The 22,525-nt window shown below is 40.8% G+C and overlaps 1 protein-coding gene across 11 annotated transcripts in view; it reads right to left on the reverse strand.

Annotated features, from left to right (window-relative positions):
• Positions 1-7,297: 7,297 nt before the first annotated feature.
• Positions 7,298-22,525, reverse strand: part of akap7 (A-kinase anchoring protein 7) — a 44,879-nt gene continuing 29,651 nt past the window's right edge. For 4 of the 11 annotated variants that reach the window (XM_079638979.1, XM_079638974.1, XM_079638971.1 and 1 more), the window contains 2 exons: positions 11,231-11,266; positions 7,298-8,832 (listed from right to left, as the gene is read on the reverse strand). In XM_079638979.1, the coding sequence (XP_079495105.1) occupies positions 8,663-8,832; positions 11,231-11,266 (206 nt within the window). In that variant the 3' untranslated portion in view covers positions 7,298-8,662. The remainder of the gene's footprint in view (positions 8,833-11,230; positions 11,267-22,525) is intronic. The other 7 variants (XM_079638981.1, XM_079638976.1, XM_079638975.1 and 4 more) reach the window with 2 other exon arrangements.

Raw genomic sequence — 22,525 nt, forward strand, 5'->3', positions numbered from 1 at the left:
TTTCTGTTTCTTTCTCACACAACACTATCAAATTACTTAATTTTTTGCAGCTTGACACCGTCCTGGTCATGGTGAACTAGAGTTGATCAAAATAAAAAAACATTTACATTAATGCATTTCAGTCCTTTAATAGAATAATTTGTGCTTTGAAATCCTCTGGTACACTTGGCCCATAGACATCCAGTGTATTGTGAGCATGACTTGTGTTTGTGTGTGTGTTCAGGCATACGTGTGAGTGATTTTCAGAGGATGTTTTGAAGCTGCTCTGTCAGAAAACGTCCAGCTGGACACGCTGAAGTGATATTGTTCTCTCTTGGACGTCATGCAGTGTATTTGCAAGCACATGAACACACGCGGCGTCACACATCTCCTCACAACTTCACTGGAACAGCAGTAATTAAACGACTGATCGATCTGCAGTCATCATGAACGAGACGGGTGAGGAACAGACGTCCAGCTCTTTTATATGTAGCCTGTGTGTTTGGTAACCGCAAAAATCATTTTGAGGAAAACACCAGCTTTAAAACATTCATCATCATGAATGAGTGAAACACACACACACACACACACATTCATCGTATCCGATGATGACATTGCACCTCATTTGCGGTGTACTCTTTCATGACTGTAGAGTCCAATCCTTGATCCACAAATTTTATTACATATTAGACAATTAAAGTCTGAGTTTGTTGGGGCAGGCATGGTTGTATGTCTCTTTTTTGCTGTTTCCTTATATTTCTCCCAGATTCCAGCTGCACGATTCCTGTGTGGCAGAATTGCTCCCAGGTGGTTCGGTTTGCTGCAAATTTTTCCAGGCATGATGGATTGATTTGACACTTTCCTAGTGATGTTTTTAGTTGGTATTTGTACCCGCTGCAGAACAACGGCCCGGATGGAGCTGGCCATAAAGGATTTGTCGTGGAAGACGATCTTGAGGCAGCCTAATAACATGCCCGAGCCAGCGCCATACTCTTGCAGTTTGTTCTAGCAAGCACTTCAGAATGTGGTACATGGTCATAGCATGTGATCCCCAAGATTTGCTGCAAGCACCTTATATGGAAACGCTCCAGCAACCTTAGGTGATGGATGTATATGACCCAGGCTTCACAGCTGTAAAGAAGAGTGTTGATGCAGACAGCTTTATAGATGGTAACTTTAGTGCACAATAAAAAGTGCTTATTTTGAAAGACCTTGTGTCGAAGTTTGCCAAAGGCTGCAGAAGCTTGCCTTATCCAATTTTTTATTTCGTAATCGAGATTGCAGTCCTCTGATTCAATGCTGCCTAGATACTTAAAGGATGGCACTATTGTAATTGGTTGTTGTTCTATGGTAAAAACAGGCATAGTAGGTGGAGGGCTGAGCCTCCATTGGCATATCACTTCAGTTTTGGTGGTATTAGCTGACAAGCCCAATCTGCTGTAGGTCTTCACAGCAGCAGCCAGGATAATTTGCAGGTCTTCTGGGGTATGTGCCATGAGCACGCAGTCGTCAGCATACTGCAACTCAAAGACCCGCATTGCAGAGATCTTGGTGGCGGCCTGGAACCTTCGAATATTAAAGAGGTTTCCGTCCAACCTGAAGTCAACAGTGATCCCAATACTGCTTTCAAGCTTATCACGCAGAAGCTTTGTGACACATAGGAGGTAGATATTAAAAAGTGCAGGTGCCAGCAGCCAGCACACATCCTTGTCTTACCCCAGTGCGTACTCTAAAAGGCTCTGACTCCTGATCACCTGTGGTCACACGAGCTACAATCTTTTCATGGAACTGTGACAGGATGTTACAAAACTTTTTTGGACAGCCAAATTTTGTTAAGATGTCCCAGAGCAGCTCTCGATTCACAGTGTCGAATGCTTTGGAGAGATCGACAAATGCCATGAAGAGGTCCTGATGTTGTTCACGCAATTTTTCTTGGAGCTGTCTCACAGTGAAAATCATGTCCACAGTACTCCGATTCCTTCTGAAGCCACACTGTGACTCTGGCAACAAATGTTCGGTTAGGTTTTCCACCAGCCTGTAGCATGATTTTTGCCAGGACCTTACTTGCGACAGCTAGCAGCGATATACCTCGACTGTTGCTACAAATAGTTCGTACTGTTCATACTGTTGCTACAAATAGACAAATGTCCTTCACCCTTGTTTTTATATAAAGTGACAATGTTTGCACACACACACACAAACGCACACACAGGGGTCGCGACAACTCGCGAGGGCTTAGATTCTGCTCTGCATATTATACATGTTTGCATGAAGCTGGGGAAATACACTTTAGAGATTGGGTAAGGGTAACAATAAAATATTTACATCGCTGGATGTTTTTGTTGAGTTTACCATGCCTTGAAGGGAACATGGAGGGAAACTGTGCGTCTGAAATCGCTCCACCTAAAATATTTAAGTGATTAAATTACCAAAAACATATTTACCTGTCTTTATCATGTTGAGTGCAACTTTGTTATTTTATAATTTTGCCCATTAAGAAATTGTTTTAACGTTCTTTAAAATTGTGACAACCAAGAAGTGACATTTTTAAAAAAAATGTAGGTTTCATTTTTATTTCTTATGTTATAACAAAATGAAATTACACAAATCAGGGTTTAAAACTGTGCTTAGACAAATAAAACAAATAATCTAAATAAAACAGTTTATAGGCCTATAGGCCTACTGTTTAGATTGACCTCTTGACATGAAGGTTCTTTAAATCTTCATTCGTTGAACAAGAAAAAACATTATTATAGGGAGATTCAAAGACTCATTCACATTCTCTGTAAGTTTTTTTTTTTTTACAGAAAGCTGTATTTATTAATAACCCCTTTATTAATAAATAGTTTTCTTTCCAATCAGGCTGAGCTGTGAATGTGTTTATGTTTCTGTTTCCACCAGGTATTTAGAAAGTACATTTTGGAAGATCTCGGACACAGACTTCACCTGCTGCAGTGACAAAGACTTTACAGTATGCATGTTTGAATAAATGTGAAGTACATCTAGTACATTTATTTCACTAAAATAACTATTAGCGTTATCTCTTCATCACGTGTGTGAAGGATCACCTGAGATGAGATGTTGTATACAGAGCTTTTGATGAGCGATGTGTCAGTCAGAGATTCTCCAGCAGACACTCATATTTCCTTCAATGTTTTGCTGCATGTTTCATAATTCATGCGTGAGATGATGAGTCAAGCTGAAGATAAGCAGAGACTGAGTTTATGGTGCTGACAGAAGACAGATATTCATTAGTGCGTGAGTTGATGTTTATGGCACATGTCATCATGTGTGATAGTTGGAACAGAAAAGCCAAAGTCTGTGCTGGGAGTACAACCCGTGTGTGTGTGATGACGTGGAAGCGTTTACTGACCTCAGATTCGGTGAGATGATCTGAGCTCCTGCTCTCTTGTTCAACCCTGTTATGACCTTTCTCCCTTTAAAAACAGCCACTTCATCCCTGTGACATCATACCGTGTGGATATATGTATAATTTCACCATGTTTTGGTTCACACGTCAGAATACTGACTGTAAGAATGTGCTGTGTTGTAAATAATAATCACAACTGTGTTCCTTTCTTGAAAGAAATGATATCTGCGAGGATTTTCAGTCCGGATTTAGACCGTACCATAGTACCGAGACAGCTCTCGTTAGAGTCACAAATGATTTGCTCTTATCATCCGATCGTGGTTGTATCTCTCTATTAGTATTACTGGATCTTAGTGCTGCATTTGACACCATTGACCACAACATCCTTTTAAATAGACTCGAACATTATGTTGGCATTAGTGGAATTGCACTAGCATGGTTTAAATCATACTTATCAGACCGTTATCAGTTTGTAGCAGTAAATGAAGAGATGTCTTATCAATCACAAGTATGGCGTACCACAAGGCTCAGTACTAGGACCGCTGCTGTTCACTCTGTACATGCTACCATTGGGAGATATCATTAGGAAACATGGAATTAGCTTTCACTGTTATGCCGACGATACTCAGCTGTATATTTCTTCAAAACCTAACGAAACCTACCAATTCACAAAATTAACGGAATGCATAGCTGATATAAAAAATTGGATGACTAGTAATTTCCTACTACTAAATTCAGAAAAAACAGAGATTCTAATTATTGGACAAAAAACTTCCACACGTAATAACCTAGAGTACTGTCTAACACTTGATGGCTGCTCTGTTAAGTCTTCGTCGTCGGTTAGGAACCTGGGTGTGCTCTTTGATACCAATCTTTCATTTGAAAGTCATGTGTCTAGTATCTGTAAAACCGCTTTCTTCCATCTTAAAAATATATCTAAATTACGTCATATGCTCTCAATGAATAATGCAGAACAATTAGTTCATGCGTTTATGACCTCAAGGCTAGATTATTGTAATGCTCTACTGGGTGGTTGCCCTGCACGCTTAATAAACAAACTACAGCTAGTTCAAAACGCAGCAGCTCGAGTTCTTACTAGAACCAGGAAGTATGACCATATTAGCCCTGTTCTGTCAACACTGCATTGGCTGCCTATTAAACATCGTATAAATTTTAAAATATTGCTGCTCACTTACAAAGCACTAAATGGTTTAGCTCCGCAGTACTTGAGCGAGCTCTTAACTTATTATAGTCCTTCACGTCTACTGCGATCTCAAAATTCCGGCCAGTTAATAATACCTAGAATATCAAAATCGACTGCTGGCGGTGGATCCTTTTCCTACTTAGCACCAAAACTATGGAACAGTCTTCCTACCATTGTCCGGGAAGCAGACACACTCTGTCAGTTCAAATCTAGACTAAAAAACACATCTCTTCGACCTAGCATACACATAACACATTATAGACTTATATAATTAGGCTGCATAGTTTAGAACAGCCGGGACCGGGAACACTTCCCGTAAATCCTGATGTACTTGGTACATCATAATAAGGATGGCGTCTACGCTAATATTAGTCTCTCTGTCTATCCCGAGGTTTACTGCTGTCCACCGGAACCAGGCCGTATCCAGATCTGATGAAGGACCAGCGCCAGGACACGACGACGCCGCCGACCTGAAGTGTCAACCAGTCTCTCCTCCTCTCCACTCCGACTTCAAGCAACCGGAACTGGACAAATACTCTGATTCTTTCTGAACTTCATACACTGTTCACTCATTGGCCAGAGGAGAACTGGCCCCCGACTGAGCCTGGGTTCTCCCAAGGTTTTTTTCTCCATTCTGTCACCTGATGGAGTTTTGGTTCCTTGCCGCTGTTGCCTTACCTTCTGCCTTGCTTAGTTGGGGACATTTAATATTCAACAATATTATAGATCTGCCTTAAAGGTGGATGATGATGAAATTGTTTTTTAGTTTTTTTGTATTATTTTCATGTTATCACTGTGAAGCTGCTTTGATACAATCTGTATTGTAAAAAGCGCTATATAAATAAAGATGACTTGACTTGAATAATCGTTGCACAAACCATGTTTTGAAAGAGAAATGCTAATATTAACAACATTAATCATGTCAATTATTCATATATATATTTTCCAGTTGTATTGTGCGATATATTATAAGGTATTTATTCAAATATTACACACGTCATCTTGTGAGATTATCCTGGGAGGAACCCATGCTGGACTCTGAGCTTTGAGCTTTAGACAGTGATTCACTGAGAGAAAATGCGTCTCAAATGAAATGATAAAAGCAGACAGGGTTTCCTGAGAAAGGACATCAACAGCAGCTATGACAGTAATTCTATGACAGTAATTCAATTATTGCGTCCCATGACTGCCAAATGCTTCCTCTTTCTAGAGAATCTCCAGAGTTGGGTGGTCATTTCATCTCAGACTTTATAGGAGGAAAGAGTGTGCTCAAACCCACTGCGTTGACCTCGATGCCTATAATGGGGGACGGTCTCAGAAATCCCGAGCTGTTCACACGTGCCATCATACTCTATCATTCTAACGCTCGGGCCCGGGTTAGAAAGATGTTTTAATGTTTTTGAACAAAGTCTTTTCAAGGCTGCTTTTATTTGATCAAAAATACAGTAAAAATGTGAAATACTGTATTATTAGTTTAAAATATGTTTTCTTTGTGAATATATAGTAAATTGTAATTTATTCCTGTGATCAAAGCTGAATTTTCAGCATCATTACTCCAGTCTTCAGTGTCACATGATCCTTCAGAAATCAGTATAATATGATGATTTGAAGCTCAAGAAACATTTATTATTATTATATCAATATTGAACAGAAGAAAACATTTTGTTCATATATTTAAATTTTCAGGATTCTTCAATAAAATGGATCAATAAAGTTCAAAAGATCAGCATTTACTTGAAATAGAAAGCTTTAGTAACATTATAAATGTCTTTATTGTCACTTTTGATCAATTTAATGCGTCTTCGATGAATAAAAGTAGTAATTTCTTTAAAATTGTTTTTACTGATGTCAAACTTTTGAACAGTAATGTATATTTATGTGACTCTTAAATACCAGTTCACACTTACAAATAAGTCAGATAGAGTAAATGGTGTGCGTATTTGGCGTGCTGTCCGAGGAGAGGCTCGGGGGCTCTGTGTTTAGCCCGAACCTACGCATCTTCGGAGTCATGGAATGGTTGTATTACTTTTTTCGGGTTGAATGGTGGTCGTCTCGCACCCCCTATCGCCTGTGAGCGGAAAAAACACCCTTGCAACTTTGGGCCGCCGGCCACAGCGTCAGGAAGTATCGCATGATATCAGGTCTCGCGATGTAACGAATTGCTTTACGGCAAAAAAATCTGCTAAAATTCTGTCATTATTGCGCTCCCTCACGCAGTTCAAGCCCGAATGAAGACGATGTTGTAAAGAATGTCCCGTCCGCTTTGATGTCGTTGATCTACTAGCCTCTGGTATCTGAGAGTCGACAACAAGTTTTTCGACAGTGAGGTCAAATATCTATTTTTTTCCGAAGCTGTAGGGGGAGCTCTGTAGAGAAACCTGCGAACAAAAAGCGAGAATACAGCAAAGAAATTCCCAAAACTGCTTAGCTCTGCTTTAAGTTTTAAAAACTCCTGAATTCATGAGTTTAATCCTGTAGGAGCCTGTTTTATAAAACACTGATTTATAGATGAACTGCAGTCAAATGATGAGCGGATGAGTCTGAAGAAAGTGTTTATTTCTGCGTCTGCGCTCCAGAACACACATTCACCGCGAGTAATCCTCCAGATCGTCTCTCGTGGTCGGCAGACGGCAGGCAATACGCTCATCACAGGAAAGATGGAGGCGTAACCAACGCTCAGATACACCCTGAGAAAATCATTTCTAAGAACAAACATAACATCAATGTGAATGAATCACGCCGAGTCGCCGTCATCTTGTCCTTTATTTTTAAGAGTAAAAAAGTGACAGATGGGAAACAAAAAACTAAATGATGACATCATAGTACAGTTTACATGAATCATGGCGGCTTCAACACTTCATCGATACGGGAAACAAGGAGCATAAAAACACACATTTTAAGGTTCTGGTGAAAATATGAATCCGTGAACTAAACAAAAGAAATGTTCTTCAGTAATATCATAACAAGGTGTGATGTCTCTAAGGCCACTGTGGGTGCTCGTCTGACGCATCATCGACATCAAACGCTCCAATCAAATCAGCTCAAAGATCACGCCAAGCCTGTTTCAGGCCGGCCTCCCTTCAGTGTGCTTGTGTGTGTGTGTGTGTGTGTGTGAGAGAGGGAGAGAGAGAGAGAGAGAGAGAGAGAGAGAGAGAGAGTGTGTGTGTGTGTGTGTGTGTGTGTGTATGAAAGTGAGTAAGTGTGTGTGTCTGTGTGTGTGTGAGAGTATGTGAATCTGTGTGTGTGTGAGAGAGAGAGTATGTGTGTGTGTGTGTGAGAGAGAGAGAGAGAGAGAGAGAGAGAGTGTGTGTGTGTGTGTGTGAGAGAGAGAGAGAGAGTATGTGTCTGTGTGGCTTTCTACACCTCACAGAGAGTGTGTGTGACGTTTTGTTGGTTTATACGTCAGTGAAGGCCTGCGTCTGCGTCTTTCTAAACCTCACAGAGAGTGTGTTAGAGGTTTTGCTGGTATGTTACGCCAGTGAAGGTCTGCGTACGTGCGTGTGTGTGTGTGTGTGTGTTTTACGCCAGGATGGTTGTGTGTGTCACCCAGGTCAGTGTGCAGTTCCTCCGCTGGACAGGTGGAGCTCCTGCAGGATCTTCGCTCGAGTGTTTGCTTGTGCTAACAGTGTCTTTATGGCCTGTACCTGTGTCCGCCCGCGCTCTCTTTCCTGATCCATCCTGCTCTGAGGGCACACACGCCCTATGGCACAACACACACACACACACACATCATCATCATGTGGCACACACAGATCAACAGGCATGTTGGTAACGCAGGTCATGAGTCTGGCTTTGGATTGGGCTGCAGGTCTGCAGGTCACACTGAACAGTTCACTGTGATTGTCCATGTGAAGATGTCAAAGCAACACTGGTTCAGACTCCTGATGCACTCTGGGAAGGATCCGACACACACGAAGCGTGAGAGACGGGATGAACAGGAGAGGGAAGACGGGAATCAGTGTGTGTTTGAGTCCGGTGTGGATCGGCACACTCGACTCCGCTTCACTAGTGTTCACACACTCACAGTCTGCTGACTCCAGCTTCTCTACACACTCCCTGTGTGCTGCGGTTCTACGCCGCATGTGGCGGTGGGGTCAGGGGTCGCGGGGTCATTTGGTGCTGTTGAGTGTGCCGGCGGACCCTGGCGGACCCTGGTCTTTCGGCGCGGAGCCATTCTGCTGGGTTTCGTCCATGTACTGTTGCACAGCTCGTGACACAGCATCTTCAACCAGCCGCTTACTCAGACTTACTAACTCCTCATCATCCGCTTTCTTAACACCTACACACACACACACACACACACAGAGAGAGAGCGGTCAGTGAAAGCTGAACGCTGACCTGCGCACACACACACACACACATAGATCAGATGAGCAAACACACATCTAAAGGCCTGTTCACATCAACGAACGATAACTATATTTGCGTCCACACTAACGAACGAAAACTATAAAGATAACTATAACGATAACTATATTGGCGTCCACACCAACGAACGATAACTATAAAGATAACTATAACGATAACTATATTGGCGTCCACACCAACGAACGATAACTATAAAGATAACTATAACGATAACTATATTGGCGTCCACACCAACGAACGATAACTATAACGATAACTATAACGATAACTATATTGGCGTCCACACCAACGAACGATAACTATAACGATAACTATAACGATAACTATAACGATAACTATATTGGCGTCCACACTAACGAACGAAAACTATAAAGATAACTATAACGATAACTATATTGGCGTCCACACCAACGAACGATAACTATAAAGATAACTATAACGATAACTATATTGGCGTCCACACCAACGAACGATAACTATAACGATAACTATATTTGCATCCACACCAGAGAACGATAACTATAAAGATAACTATATTTGCATCCACACCAGAGAACGATAACTATAAAGATAACTATATTTGCGTTCACACCAAGAATGATAACCTTAAAGATAACTATAACAAGAACTATATTTGCCTCCACACCAACGAACAATAACTATAACGATAACTATAACAATAACTATATTTGCGTCCACACCCACGAAAGATAACTATAACGATATTTGCGTCCACACCAGCGAACGATAACTATAAAGATAACTACCGGTATATTTGTGTTCACTCCAAGAACGATAACCTTAAAGATAACTAAATCTTCTGTTTATTCTGAACGATTGTTTTCCATATACATTTTCTTGAAAAGGGGCTTGACTTGTCAAACAGTGCTGGATTTTACTGGACCTCGGCGATTAACTTCTCCACGATGTCGTCTGCCATTTTAAATGCGCAAGCCTTTTTAAATTAGAATGGATTCTGATTGGCTGTCAGTGTTTTATCGTTTAGCAGCTGGGAAAAATAGTTCTGAAAGTGATCCCAATGATATCGTTTCTCTATATCGTTATCGTTGTAGTTGTGGTGTGAACTCTGCAATTCTTTAATATTGAGAATGATTTTTAGCCCTATATCTTTATCATTATCTTTATCGTATTTGTCCCTGGCGTGAACAGGCCTTTACTCAGTGACTGTCGGTCAGACGCAAGGTCAGGGTAACAGCTGCAAATCATGTACCATCACAATGACTCTTTTTCTCAGATATTTTAGGTTTATATAAACAGGAATATCAATGTAGGGATGCACAGATATAGACATAATAACTAACAATTATTCAGCTGATATGGTCACTACCGTTTGGGGTCGGTGAGATTTTTTAATGTATCTTCATGTATTTCAAGCATTTATTTGATCAAAAATACAAGAACATTTTTGAAATATTATTCCAATTTAAAATAGCTGTTTTCTGTGTATTTTTCTGAATTTATTTCTGTGATCATCTGAATTTTCAGCATTATTACTCCAGTCTTCAGTGTCACGTGACATGATCCTTCAGAAATCATTATAATATGATGATTTGATGCTCAAGAAACATTTATGATTTTATCAATGTTGAAAACAGTTTATATTTTTGTGGAAACCATCATACATTTTATTTTGAAGGATTATTTTGATTAATACAATTTTATAAAAGAACAGCATTCATTTGAAATAGAAATCTTTAGTAACATTATAAATATCTTTACTGTCAATGTTGATCAAGTTTTAAGTGTCCTTGATGAATAGAAGTATTCATTTATTTAAAAAAATACAATACTGACCCCACACTGGTGGTGAACAGTAGATTTTTAAAACAGTATTCATAAAAAAAAAAAATTGTCACAGTTTGCGGTTTGAAATAGATAGAATAACCCCTCATTTTATTGAATTATTCATCTATAATTATTTGTAATAGCTGATATGATAAAACTAAGTGTCTGTTACACTGGATCTACAATGGATAATTGCACATGAATGTTTGTTGTGCTTTTTATAGAACTTCTGTTAGCTGGCACAGAAATGTAATTCACAGTTTGAAATGAATAAAATAATCCCTGATAATATTCTCTGCTTCCATTCCAGCACATCAGCTGAGAAGTTACAATGCTGATTTGCGCACCCATATATCGTGCATCCCTAAAGTAATGGAAAACGTCACAGTCTCTACTACTGCAAACAAACACAGTGGGGGTGAATCTGCGTCTAGTGCCCTCAGTAGTAGGGTAGTGAGGGGTTGAAGTACACTACACAGAGACAGTGAAGGAGGAGCACGTACTTGTCCGTTCAGCACGCTGCCTGCTTTGCAGAAGATCTGCAAGATAAACAACACATTTAGCAGCCTGAAGTGATTTCACCACAACCACAGCAGCATCAGAAACCATCAGAATCACACAGATGGTCTGTGATGAAGCATGACGAGATCCCACTGATTCACCTGCACGCATCTGCTCAATCACGGCTGATTAACACTCCTGAGATCATGCTTTGTAGATTTATGAACAATTAGGACAGCTTTGATTCCAGAGCTGCATGTCATGATTGTGACAAAAATGACATTGCTGATTATTTCCCTTGGTACTGCAATTATCATGAATAATGTTCAATATGCACAATATATTACACCAAATCTACTCCTTGCTGATTCGAATGTCACTGGAGAAAACGCATTGTCTACAGTGCATCTCATTCAATAGTAAATCCCAAATCATTTCAAAGGGCCGATTATGCTTTTTCAGATATACCTTTCATGCAGTGTGTAATACAGCGGTTTGTGAATGTAAAAGGTCTGCAAAGTTTCACAGATCAAAGTGCAAAAAAAAAAATCACAACACAATCAAGCCAATCACAGACTGGACCATCTGACCAATCAGAGCAGAGTAGACCAATGACAACAAACTGGACCATCATACCAATCAGAGCAGAGTAGATCAATCACAACAAACTGGACCATCTGACCAATCAGAGCATATAAGTCCAATCACAGCAGACTGGGCCATCTGACCAATCAAAGCAGAGTAGACCAATCCCAACAGACTGGACCATTAGACCAATCAGAGCAGAGAAGACCAATCACAGCAGACTGGGCCATCTGACCAATCAAAGCAGGGTAGACCAATCCCAACAGACTCGGCCATCTGACCAATCAGAGCAGAGTAGACCAATCAATACAAACTGGACCATCTGACCAATCAGAGCAGAGAAGACCAATCACAGCAGACTGGGCCATCTGACCAATCAAAGCAGAGTAGACCAATCCCAACAGACTCAGCCATCTGACCAATCAGAGCAGAGAAGACCAATCCCAAGAGACTGGACCATCTGACCAATCAGAGCAGAGTAGACCAATCCCAACAGACTGGACCATCTGACCAACTTTGATTAGTTATTTGTTTGTGCAGCACAATTTGATTCTGTGATTGATTTGATACTCATATCAAAACACTGTCATGTGAGTCTACAACTGACAAAAACTGACACAATAACTGACAATAACTGACACAATAACTGAGTGGTGTTCATTTAATTATCATAGAGTCACAGTCCAAAACACACCAACTAGTGTCTCTCTGTTCATCTCCTGCTACACAGAACAACTTAACACTGACTTCTCAAATCTTCCTGTATTCAGTCAGAGTAAAACATTGATCACTCAACACCCACAGAAACATTGATCACTGAACACCCACAGAAACAAACACTGATTGACATCTTCACGTTTATAAAACGCATGTACGAACGGATCCTACGTCAAAAGTGAGGAACAAATCAGGATCTATAAAGGCCAAAGCTGGCATGAAAATGTACTTGTGCATTCTGTGCTCATCTATACTGGTAATTAAAATAATCCAACACTGTTTATTACAAAGCAAAGATAGAGAATCATATAAATATTCAGAAACCTTTGTACATTCACCTTTAGGATCATTCTACGCACGTCTTTATAAATGAGGCCACAGATCTCTTTTCCTACTACACTGCCAACAATTCATTCAGAGGTATATTCTTTAAAGACAAATCTTAATCTTTAACACACCTTCATGCTTCAAAGGCTCATTGGGAAAACACGCATGCGGTGACATTACTGGAAAATGATATGTTGATATTAATGATATTATGTTGGTTGTTGTATGTATCACAGCAGTTCAGAAACTAAATGTCCGGTGAGTGGCGTAAAAAGGTTAATGTTTGCGTTAGAAATAATGTACCATCTACAATAAACCCCTGTATACCCAATAGTGTTAAATGTGAGGTAAAAACACATTTACTGAAGCAACATGCCATTTCATCTTGTTTCCACAAGCCTTTGAGCTCTTTCATCACGACTGGTGTTTCTCAGACTCGTACCAGAGCGCTTCACATCACGAGAGCACTGCTGTACCAGCTGAGTTTACTACAGCAGAAAACACACACATGATTAAAGCTGAAGTCGGCAAGATTTTTTTGATCATATTCACTGAAACCGACACTATGCCTCGAACAACATAAATCAGCCGGTTTTAGAAAAAAACGTGCGCTTCTACCTCCCCCTAGAGCCTGTTATTTGTTTTGCAAAAATCCACCGCTCCCGGTTCTTCTGGTCCAGTCAGTGCAGGGCTGTGTGAGATCTGACTGTCAATCACAGTTCGTGCACACACCACAGATCCCCCCCGTTCCCTCTCGCGCATGTTACAATATCACATGCAAGTTCGCAGGTGTGTTGGATTGTATGAAGCGTGATGGCGGAGAGAAAATCTACTTACAAGCTTCCCATTCCTCGGTTAACAACCAGAGCTAGGAGGTCCAAAACAACCAAGGAAAAGAAAACGCCTGTAGAAATCGATGCTGAAGAGACGGGCACGTTCACAGAAAATCTGGAGCACACGCACTGACGAGCACGAACTCGATGGGAGGGTGCTCGCGGTAGTGGGGGAGGGGCATGAGAGCTGTAAACATTCAACATTTTGGCTAAGTCCCCTCCATCTTCCACACTTGCCGACTGCAGCTTTAACATATGATGAAAATGTATAAATGTTTTAGTTCATAAATCATGCACTCATGCATGAGCACATGAGCGTGAAAATAAGTTTCTAATTATCGCTAATCTACCCCTGTAATCATAATTTGTGTGAAAAGGAATAATATAGTTATTGGTGTTTTACTGCCACTAGTGTTCATAGCAGTGCATTTAATGTATTGGTGTTTTGTAAAACCGTAAGTGGAGCCATGTTTTTCCACTGAGCCTGTGTTCAGAGGTTTATCTAGTCTAAAGATCCAAGCATCCCTGAAGCAAGCCAAACACAGGGATACGAGGCGTTTCCGAACGAGCGGATGGCATTTCCTCAGGAAGCTTCATCTCCTGTCAGCTGATCTGGGAGGGGTTTCATACGCAGAGGTCACGACCTCACCTCTCTCCGATCAGCCTGAGCTTCCCATCCAGGAACAGTGTGCTTTACTGAGGACGTCTGTTTGTCTTCGCCCACTTCAGTGAGCAATGCGCCAGCTGCTATTTCCAGAACTCGTCTTCAGAGAAATGCTGCTGGAATGCGGCCAGAGTCTCTCAAAACCGGCACACAAATACAACATAACAACCAACATGCCACATCACAGCCTTGGCTTTTTGCATTTTACATTTGTAATATCCAAATGAGTTTAATTTGCCATCTTTATAGCGTTAAGAGCTGCTGACTTTGATATAATGCTCATATATTTAAGTATCTAACCAATCAACCAAGACGGTTTGGATGGTGAGAAGCTACAAGGTTGATGGGGTCGGTGTAGAGCTGGTGTGTTTGGTTCTCCTGTGCAAGAGTGAAATGTTTCCAGAATGGCCAACGGCTAAAAAAAGGTAAGGGTGTTTGTTTCTACACCCATCTAGTGTACTGGGGCCCACCATACACCTGGCGCAATGCAGCTCCAGGCTCGACGCAAGTTTCTTTTGCTAGTTTCAGCCCATCGCGGTTATCATTTTCTCGTCCTGCGCCTCGTTGTTAAAATAGCAAATGCTTTTGCGTCTATCTGTGTGCCCACGGGCTGCTGGTCTGAAAACCAGGTGTGTGTTCAGGTGCATTGATGGACAGATGCTATTTTGAGGAACTGAAATAGACTGAGCCATTGACCAACTGCAACCTGGTCTAAAGTCAATAGCGCAATATTTTTTTTGTTAAAGAGCGCGTTAGTAATGTGCGCATATAGGCTGGTGCACAATGCACGTACACTCTACTTATTACACACACACTCTGCTTATTACACACACACTCTGCTTATTACACACACAGGGACACACAGCAGCACATAAACATGCCAAATATTAAAAATAAAATGATTACAATGTAAAAGATTATTATTGTGTACATACTGTAAAGATATGGTGGAATCCGGCTTGTCCCGTAGATGGTCTGCTTGCCTCACACACACACACACACACACACACACACACACACACACACACACACACACACACACACACACGTTTCCTCGCTAGACAAGTGTTCAGTCTTTCTGCTTGCAATTTCCTCTTGGTCCAACCCTTTTAGACCATGCGCCGACCAGGAGCGCCGACCATTTTTCCATTCGTTAAACTAGCAAAAGTGGATTTGGACACGCATTAAGTGCACTTGCGCCGTGAGCTTTAGACCATGAGCTAAGATTTTTAAAGGGTAACTCAAATCCTGGTCAGAGCCTGACTCCACCCACTGGCAATATTGGAAAAGTGGGCAGAGCCCAGCGGAGGGGGGCGTGCACCTGAGACCCGTCTCTCTGTAGGTAACGGCGTAGTGAGCTGGTTCCTGCTTACGTCACACGGCACCAATAGGAAATAGAAAAATTCAACTGCAGTAGCCACCATTCAACCTGAAGAGGGCAGCACTCAGACGCTTTACACCGTATATTGTGGAATTAAAACACTTTATACCAAAATGTCAACAAATGTACTTAAATCAATGAACAGCATTAACAAAGCCCCAGTCTGACAGATCATTAACTAAAACAAGTTGTTTTAGGGTTTAGTTACCCTTTAAAATAGTCTGGTTGTCTATTAGAGCCTCCTGTACTGGAGTAAAGCTGGTGTTCATTCAGCTGCACAAAATTCATCTTGATCTTGCATCTACACTGCATGGTTCAAGTGACCAAAATCTGATGGTTTCCTCCCAATGTGGCACATATCGGATATGAATCATGAACGATTACCGGTAAGCAGGAAAAAAGCGCATGGATTCCAATATATTCTCAGATCGGTTTCAGGCCTCACTCACATGTGGAAATAAATCTGATATAAATATGATATGAATCTGATATATGCATTTTGCGCCTGCCGAGTAAGCGGACAGATATTCCCGTCAATGCGAGTCGTACGTCATTGAAAAAAGTGACTTTTGAAAACATTTTGCGGTAGATATATTTACAACAAATTAAACATCTCTAGTTAACTAACAGAGTATTAAAAGTCCGTTTGTGTTAAATAAGAGGCGACCTGGCGCTGAAATGCGTTTATAATCATCCTGAGTGCTCGTTGCCGCTGTTATCAGTCCCGTTGTGGAGACTCTATTCATTTCAGTGAAATCACTAAATAAAATACACACAAACGTGTCTTGATATACAATCTCAGATAAACACATTTGGTTTTAATGAGGAAAAAACCTATATGAGGGCAGATTCGAACCCAGAACCTCTGTGCGGATCTGTCATACTCAACATAATCACTGTCTTGAAGAATTTGTATAAAATACATTTGATATAAGGATGAAATTATTGTCATATGTCAATTAATTAAACTCAATGTACTATTGAAATTGATTTCTTGATATCATAATGTAATGCAAGTTTTTTGTTCATATCGCCAAGTGTAGTGTAAATGCAGATATCAGATATTGGTCACTTTTAAAAGAAGATGTAAGCGGGTCATCAAAAAAATACAGAAAGAGTCAAAAAATGGGGATCAAGACCGGCAGTGTACTTGCAGAATTATTCAGCTCTTGCTGTGAACAGTGACCGTAATGCTCAGTGGTGTCTGACACCGATATATATCGGCATCAGGACACGTGGTTTTGTGTGATGAGAAGCTCTCATTCTCCATTTTCATTAGTTCAGCGGGTTGTGTCTAATACATTACCAGAGAGAAGTTTTACAATAAACGGTAAATGAAAAAGTGTTATACAGGTGCTGGTCATATAATTAGAATATCATCAAAAAGTTTATTTATTTCAAGAATTCAACCTAAAGGGATAGTTCACTTTAAAATGAAAATTCTGTCATAATTTACTCACCCTCAAGTTGTTTAAAACCTGTATTAATTTATTTCTTCTGCTGAACACAAAGAAAGATATTTTGAAGAATGTCAGTAACCAAACAGTAGTCTGTACCCATTGACTTCCATAGTAGGAAAAAAAAATACTATGGAAGTCAATGGGTACAGACTACTGTTTGGTTACTGACATTCTTCAAAATATCTTTCTTTGTGTTCAGCAGAAGAAATAAATTAATACAGGTTTGAAACAACTTGAGGGTGAGTAAATGATGACAGAATTTTAATTTTAAAGTGAACTATCCCTTTAACAGGTGAAACTAATATATTATGTAGACTCATTACATGAAAAGTGAGATATTTCAAGCCTTTATTTGTTATCATTTTGATGATTATGGCTTACAGCTTATGAAACCCACGAAATCAAAATCCCAGAAAATTTGAATATTACATGAAATCACACAGTAATACCGTGGGCATTGAACCAGGTTATGGTTCTTTTGGCAGTGTGGGCAGGTGCAAATCCTGCTGGAAAATGAAGGAAGCATGAAGGGCTCTGAAGTGTCCTGGTAGACAGCTGCGTTGACTCTGGATTTAATAAAGCACAGTGGACCAAAGTCCTCTTTTCCGCATCTAATTTGGAAACCAAGGTCCCAAAGTCTGGAGGAAGAGAGGAGAGGCACAGAATCCACGTTGCTGGAAGTCCAGTGTGAAGTTTCCACAGTCAGTGATGGTTTGGGGTGCCATGTCATCTGCTGGTGTTGGTCCACTGTGTTTTCTGAGGTCAACGCAGCCGTCTACCAGGAAGTTTTAGAGCACTTCATGCTTCCTGCTGCTGACCAACTTTATGGAGATGCAGATTTCATTTTCAACAGGACTTGGCACCTGCACACAGAGCCAAAGCTACCAGTACCTGGTTTAAGGACCGTGGTATCCCTGTTCTTAATTGGCCAGCAAACTCGCCTGACCTTAACCCTATAGAACATCTCTGGGGTATTGTGAAGAGGAAGATGTGATACGCCAGACCCAACAATGGAGAAGAGCTGAAGGCCACTATCAGAGCAACCTGGGCTCTCATAACACCTGAGCAGCGCCACAGACTGACCGACTCCATCACGCCGCATTGCTGCAGTAATTCAGGCAAAAGGAGCCGCAACTAAGTATTGAGTGCTGTACATGCTCATACTTTTCATGTTCATACTTTTCAGTTGGCCAGCATTTCTAAAAAAAATCATTTTTTTGTATTGGTCTTAAGTAATATTCAAATTTTCTGAAATGCTGAATTTGGGATTTTCATTAGTTGTCAGTTATAATCATCAAAATTAAAAGAAATAAACATTTGAAATATGTAATTCTGTGTGTAATTAAATAATATAATATACAAGTTTCACTTTTTGAATGGAATTACTGAATTAGATCAACTTTTTCATGATATTGTAATTATATGACCAGCACCTGTAGTGTTTGGCTTTTACAAGAGTTTGGCTAACACAATCTCATCATAACTCATTTACGTTTGCGTATGACCTCATTCGTATGTTTGCGTCTGATGCTTCTGGCCCAGTGACGGGTGTGTTCAGGGGTGGAGCGCCATGCTCACTTCTTTATAATAATCATACATTTCTGTACACATCGTATGAATTCATTTGAAAGCGCCGCCTTTTAATAGTTGCATTTCCCCGTGAGATCAGGTTGTTATTAACGCTATAATAGTTTCTCATTTACCACTGACATTCAGCAAATACCCATTTATATCCTTTAAACAAGTCTTTGGATATATTTAATATTTAATTGCATGAATAGTGTTGGTTAGAATGTTTACTTCCTTTGTATGTTTTTAACCATTTCTTTATTTGTGAAAAATACTATACTACGATTACAGAATCAAATAGTTGTCATTTAATTTAAAGTTTAAATCAGTTTCTTTTTCAGGTTTACTTTATCAAGTTAAAATTATTTCTTTAATATTATTCCATGCCAAGTCCGATTTATTTATATAGAGCTTTACGCAATGCAGATTTATTTTTAGCTGCTTCAGCTTTTGTTTGTTTGTGTGAACAAGCCTTAAATCTGGAAACAGATCTTTGTTGGTGATTCATCATGTGTTTTAGCTTTGTCTTAATTCTGAAAGTTTGGCAAATCAGCCACAGCTCGAAATAAAACCCAACAGAAACGTGAATCATACACAGGCGTGTCCAGCATTCGTATGGCGAGCCTCTGAGAGCGAACAGCACACACACACAACCCTGTGCGTTTGGCGGCTCTTATCTCTGCGTAATGTGTGTGTGTGTGTGTGTGTGTGTGTGTACCAATTTAACTATATTTTGGGGACAAATTTGTACCAAAATCTCCAAAAAACGTCCTCATTTGTAAATCTAGTATAAAAATAAAGTCATTTGTGTGATGGGTAGGTTTAGGGGTTGGGTTAGTGTGTGTGTGTGTGTGTGTGTGTGTGTGTGCTGGGTAGGTTTAGGTGTAGGTTAGTGTAAGAGGAGAGAATATACAGTTTGTACAGTATGACAACCATTACGTCTATGTGTGTGTGTGTGTGTGTGTGTGTATCTCTAGAGAAGAACCGCACAAGGTAATCAAATCTGACCTTACAGAGATGAACTCAAGAACTCAAGGCTGCAGTTTCTGCTGTGATGCATCACTGTCCTTCAGTTCATCTCTCCACACACACACACACACACACACACACACACACACACACACACACACACACACACACACACACACACACACACACACACACACGCACGTCTTTAGCAGAACTGCATCGGATGATGCTCAGCTCTCTCCAGGACGTCAGAAAGCGCTGTGTATGTGAGTGTGAACGTGTGTGTATGTGTGTGAATGTGTATTATTTATTAGCATCCCACTGCTTTAGCACAAGTCTCTCTCTCTGAGACCATCACACACACGCTGGGCTCTCGCTGTGACCCGTCAGCCTCATGAACAGGGTAAGTATTCCTGAGATCTTCCCTCTATACACACTCTCTCGTGTGTGTGTGTGTGTGTCTGCTGCCGTCACTGAGCTGTAAGTAGGGCACGGGTTTAGTGTACACATGTGCACTCGTCTCCTTCATTACGAGTTCATCTGAACAGAGATGGATGCCGTTCCCTCGACTGCGACATGCTAATGGTGAAATAACATGGAAGTATGCAGCAGTTTTCAAGAGCACATGGGCATTCATAACACAGAAGCAGCCTGCGCTCTTAACAACACACACACCGGGGGTTCACAGTGAGGCCTGAAGTGTTGAAATCACACGGAAGTATGCGGCAGATGCCTTAAAAGAAGCATTTTAATAAGCTCAAGAACCTTCTTCCATTATAAAGAGCCTTTTGTGGAACGGAGAAGATCATGGAACTTAAAGGTTCAGATAAAGAACCTTGATTTTTAAGTGTGTAAACAAAAATGTATGTATAATGTGAAGAATAAACGAATAATCGCAACTAAATACAAAATTATTTTTCTTTTCTATCACATCATATCACAACTAAATATTTGCGCCGTGAAAGTCAAGTGATTTCTATAAGCTTCTCTGCATCACACATTTAAAATGATTGAAATACAGCATGTAAAATTACAACACAACACACAATACCTTATATTGTGACATGATATATTGTTACATCCCTATATCGCAATACAAAAAGGCAACAGTCTGTATTGTGTACAGTTCACCCAAAATAAAAATGACTGAGGAAAAAAAAAATCACGTTTTGAGAGTTTTAGTGCCAGTACTTCTTAAACTGCTATATATAATGTTGAATATAATGTATAATAGAGCAACGGGGGAATATTTGTGGGTCCTCCTGATCATGCTAAATGTCTGATATTAGCAGTAAAAAGTGTTCTACATTATTTTAAATATATCTAGCCAGTGAGTGAAAGGTTTCATGCTTTCCTGTAGCTCAAACCGTAGAGAGTTGGGTTCGATTCCCAGGGAAAGCAAGAACTGATAAGAATGTAAATGTGTACATTGAAATGCAATGTAAGTCGCTTTGGATAAAAGCATCAGCCAAATGCATAAATGTTAATGAAAGAGTGCAAGTTCATCTAAAATAATTCAGCATTTTCATCTTCAGAATCATGAATATTGTTATTCTGGTGTCTCTATTGTCCTGTGCTTTGGGTTTCAGCACCAAGTCCAACTATTCATTTACACACACAATGTAATATCAAATCTAGCATACATCAACAGTAGATTTTTTGTTAACCTTTTACCATATGTCTTGGAGTATCGCAATAATATGGTATTGCGAGTTCAGTGTGGTGATATGTATGAAATCGTGACATGAGAGAGTATCGTTACACCGCTATAACTCATCATAACTCTACAGACTTGCTTTCCTCTCACTGATCTATAAACAGATGCATCATATGATATTATCTATATAATAGACCAGTGTTTCACATCGAGACGCCCCTTCCAGCGCCACAACCCGGTGACTCGTGAATCATCTACACTCATGAAAACACACACTGTTTGCTGATTCATGTCCTCACAACACTTCTCCGCACACTCGAGCGGAAGCTCATTTCTCTCACAGATGGACAGCTGACTTTCACAGTACAGTACCAGCGTCCAGTACAGTCACAGTACAGTGCCAGCATCCATCCATAGAAACATAACGATCCTCACCCTAACTCCAGACCTAGATGCCATCACATCTAACTGCTGTTTGAGTGGGTTTGGTGACACACACACCCAGAGCACGCACACTCCCCACCTGAAGATCCCGATCCGTGCAGAAATTCCTGGCAGGGTCCTCTGATAACCAACATGCTTCACAGCCTCTCTCACACACAAACACACACACAAAGCCTCGCACGCCTCCATATCCATGCACTGCAGAGAGACACGGTCTGTGTGAAAGAAAGGAGCGCTCCTCACGGACACACAGCGCTCTGGGTCGCGTTTGCGGGAAGAAACACCCGAACCCCTGAACACCCGAACACTTACTGAGCTTGTCCTGCGGCCGGGAGAGCGGGAAGCAGCACAACTGCCCCATGATCCTCTGCAATCTGTGTTCACGAGCAGGAGCGCGGAGACCCAGCCATGCTGAGAGAGAGGGAGAGAGCGTGTGCCTGTCTCTCGCTCCGCAGAGATTATGCAAGTGTGTGTGTGTGGAGGGGGCTGGTGGGAGATTGGACGTCTGTAGCTCCACCTCCATCCTCATGCCAGCCTGAATAATGGCTCTGGAACGGACAGAGGCTTATTGCTATGTGTGTGTGTCTATGTGTGTGTGTGCTTATGTGTGTGTGTGTGAGTGCTTAGTGAACTAGAACAGACCTTTAAACATGCATTTGGCTGCTGCTCACACACCCAGAATCCAGGGCAA

This window comes from Phoxinus phoxinus, assembly GCF_949152265.1.
Source record: "Phoxinus phoxinus genome assembly, chromosome: 16".
In the NCBI taxonomy this organism is placed as follows: domain Eukaryota; kingdom Metazoa; phylum Chordata; class Actinopteri; order Cypriniformes; family Leuciscidae; genus Phoxinus; species Phoxinus phoxinus.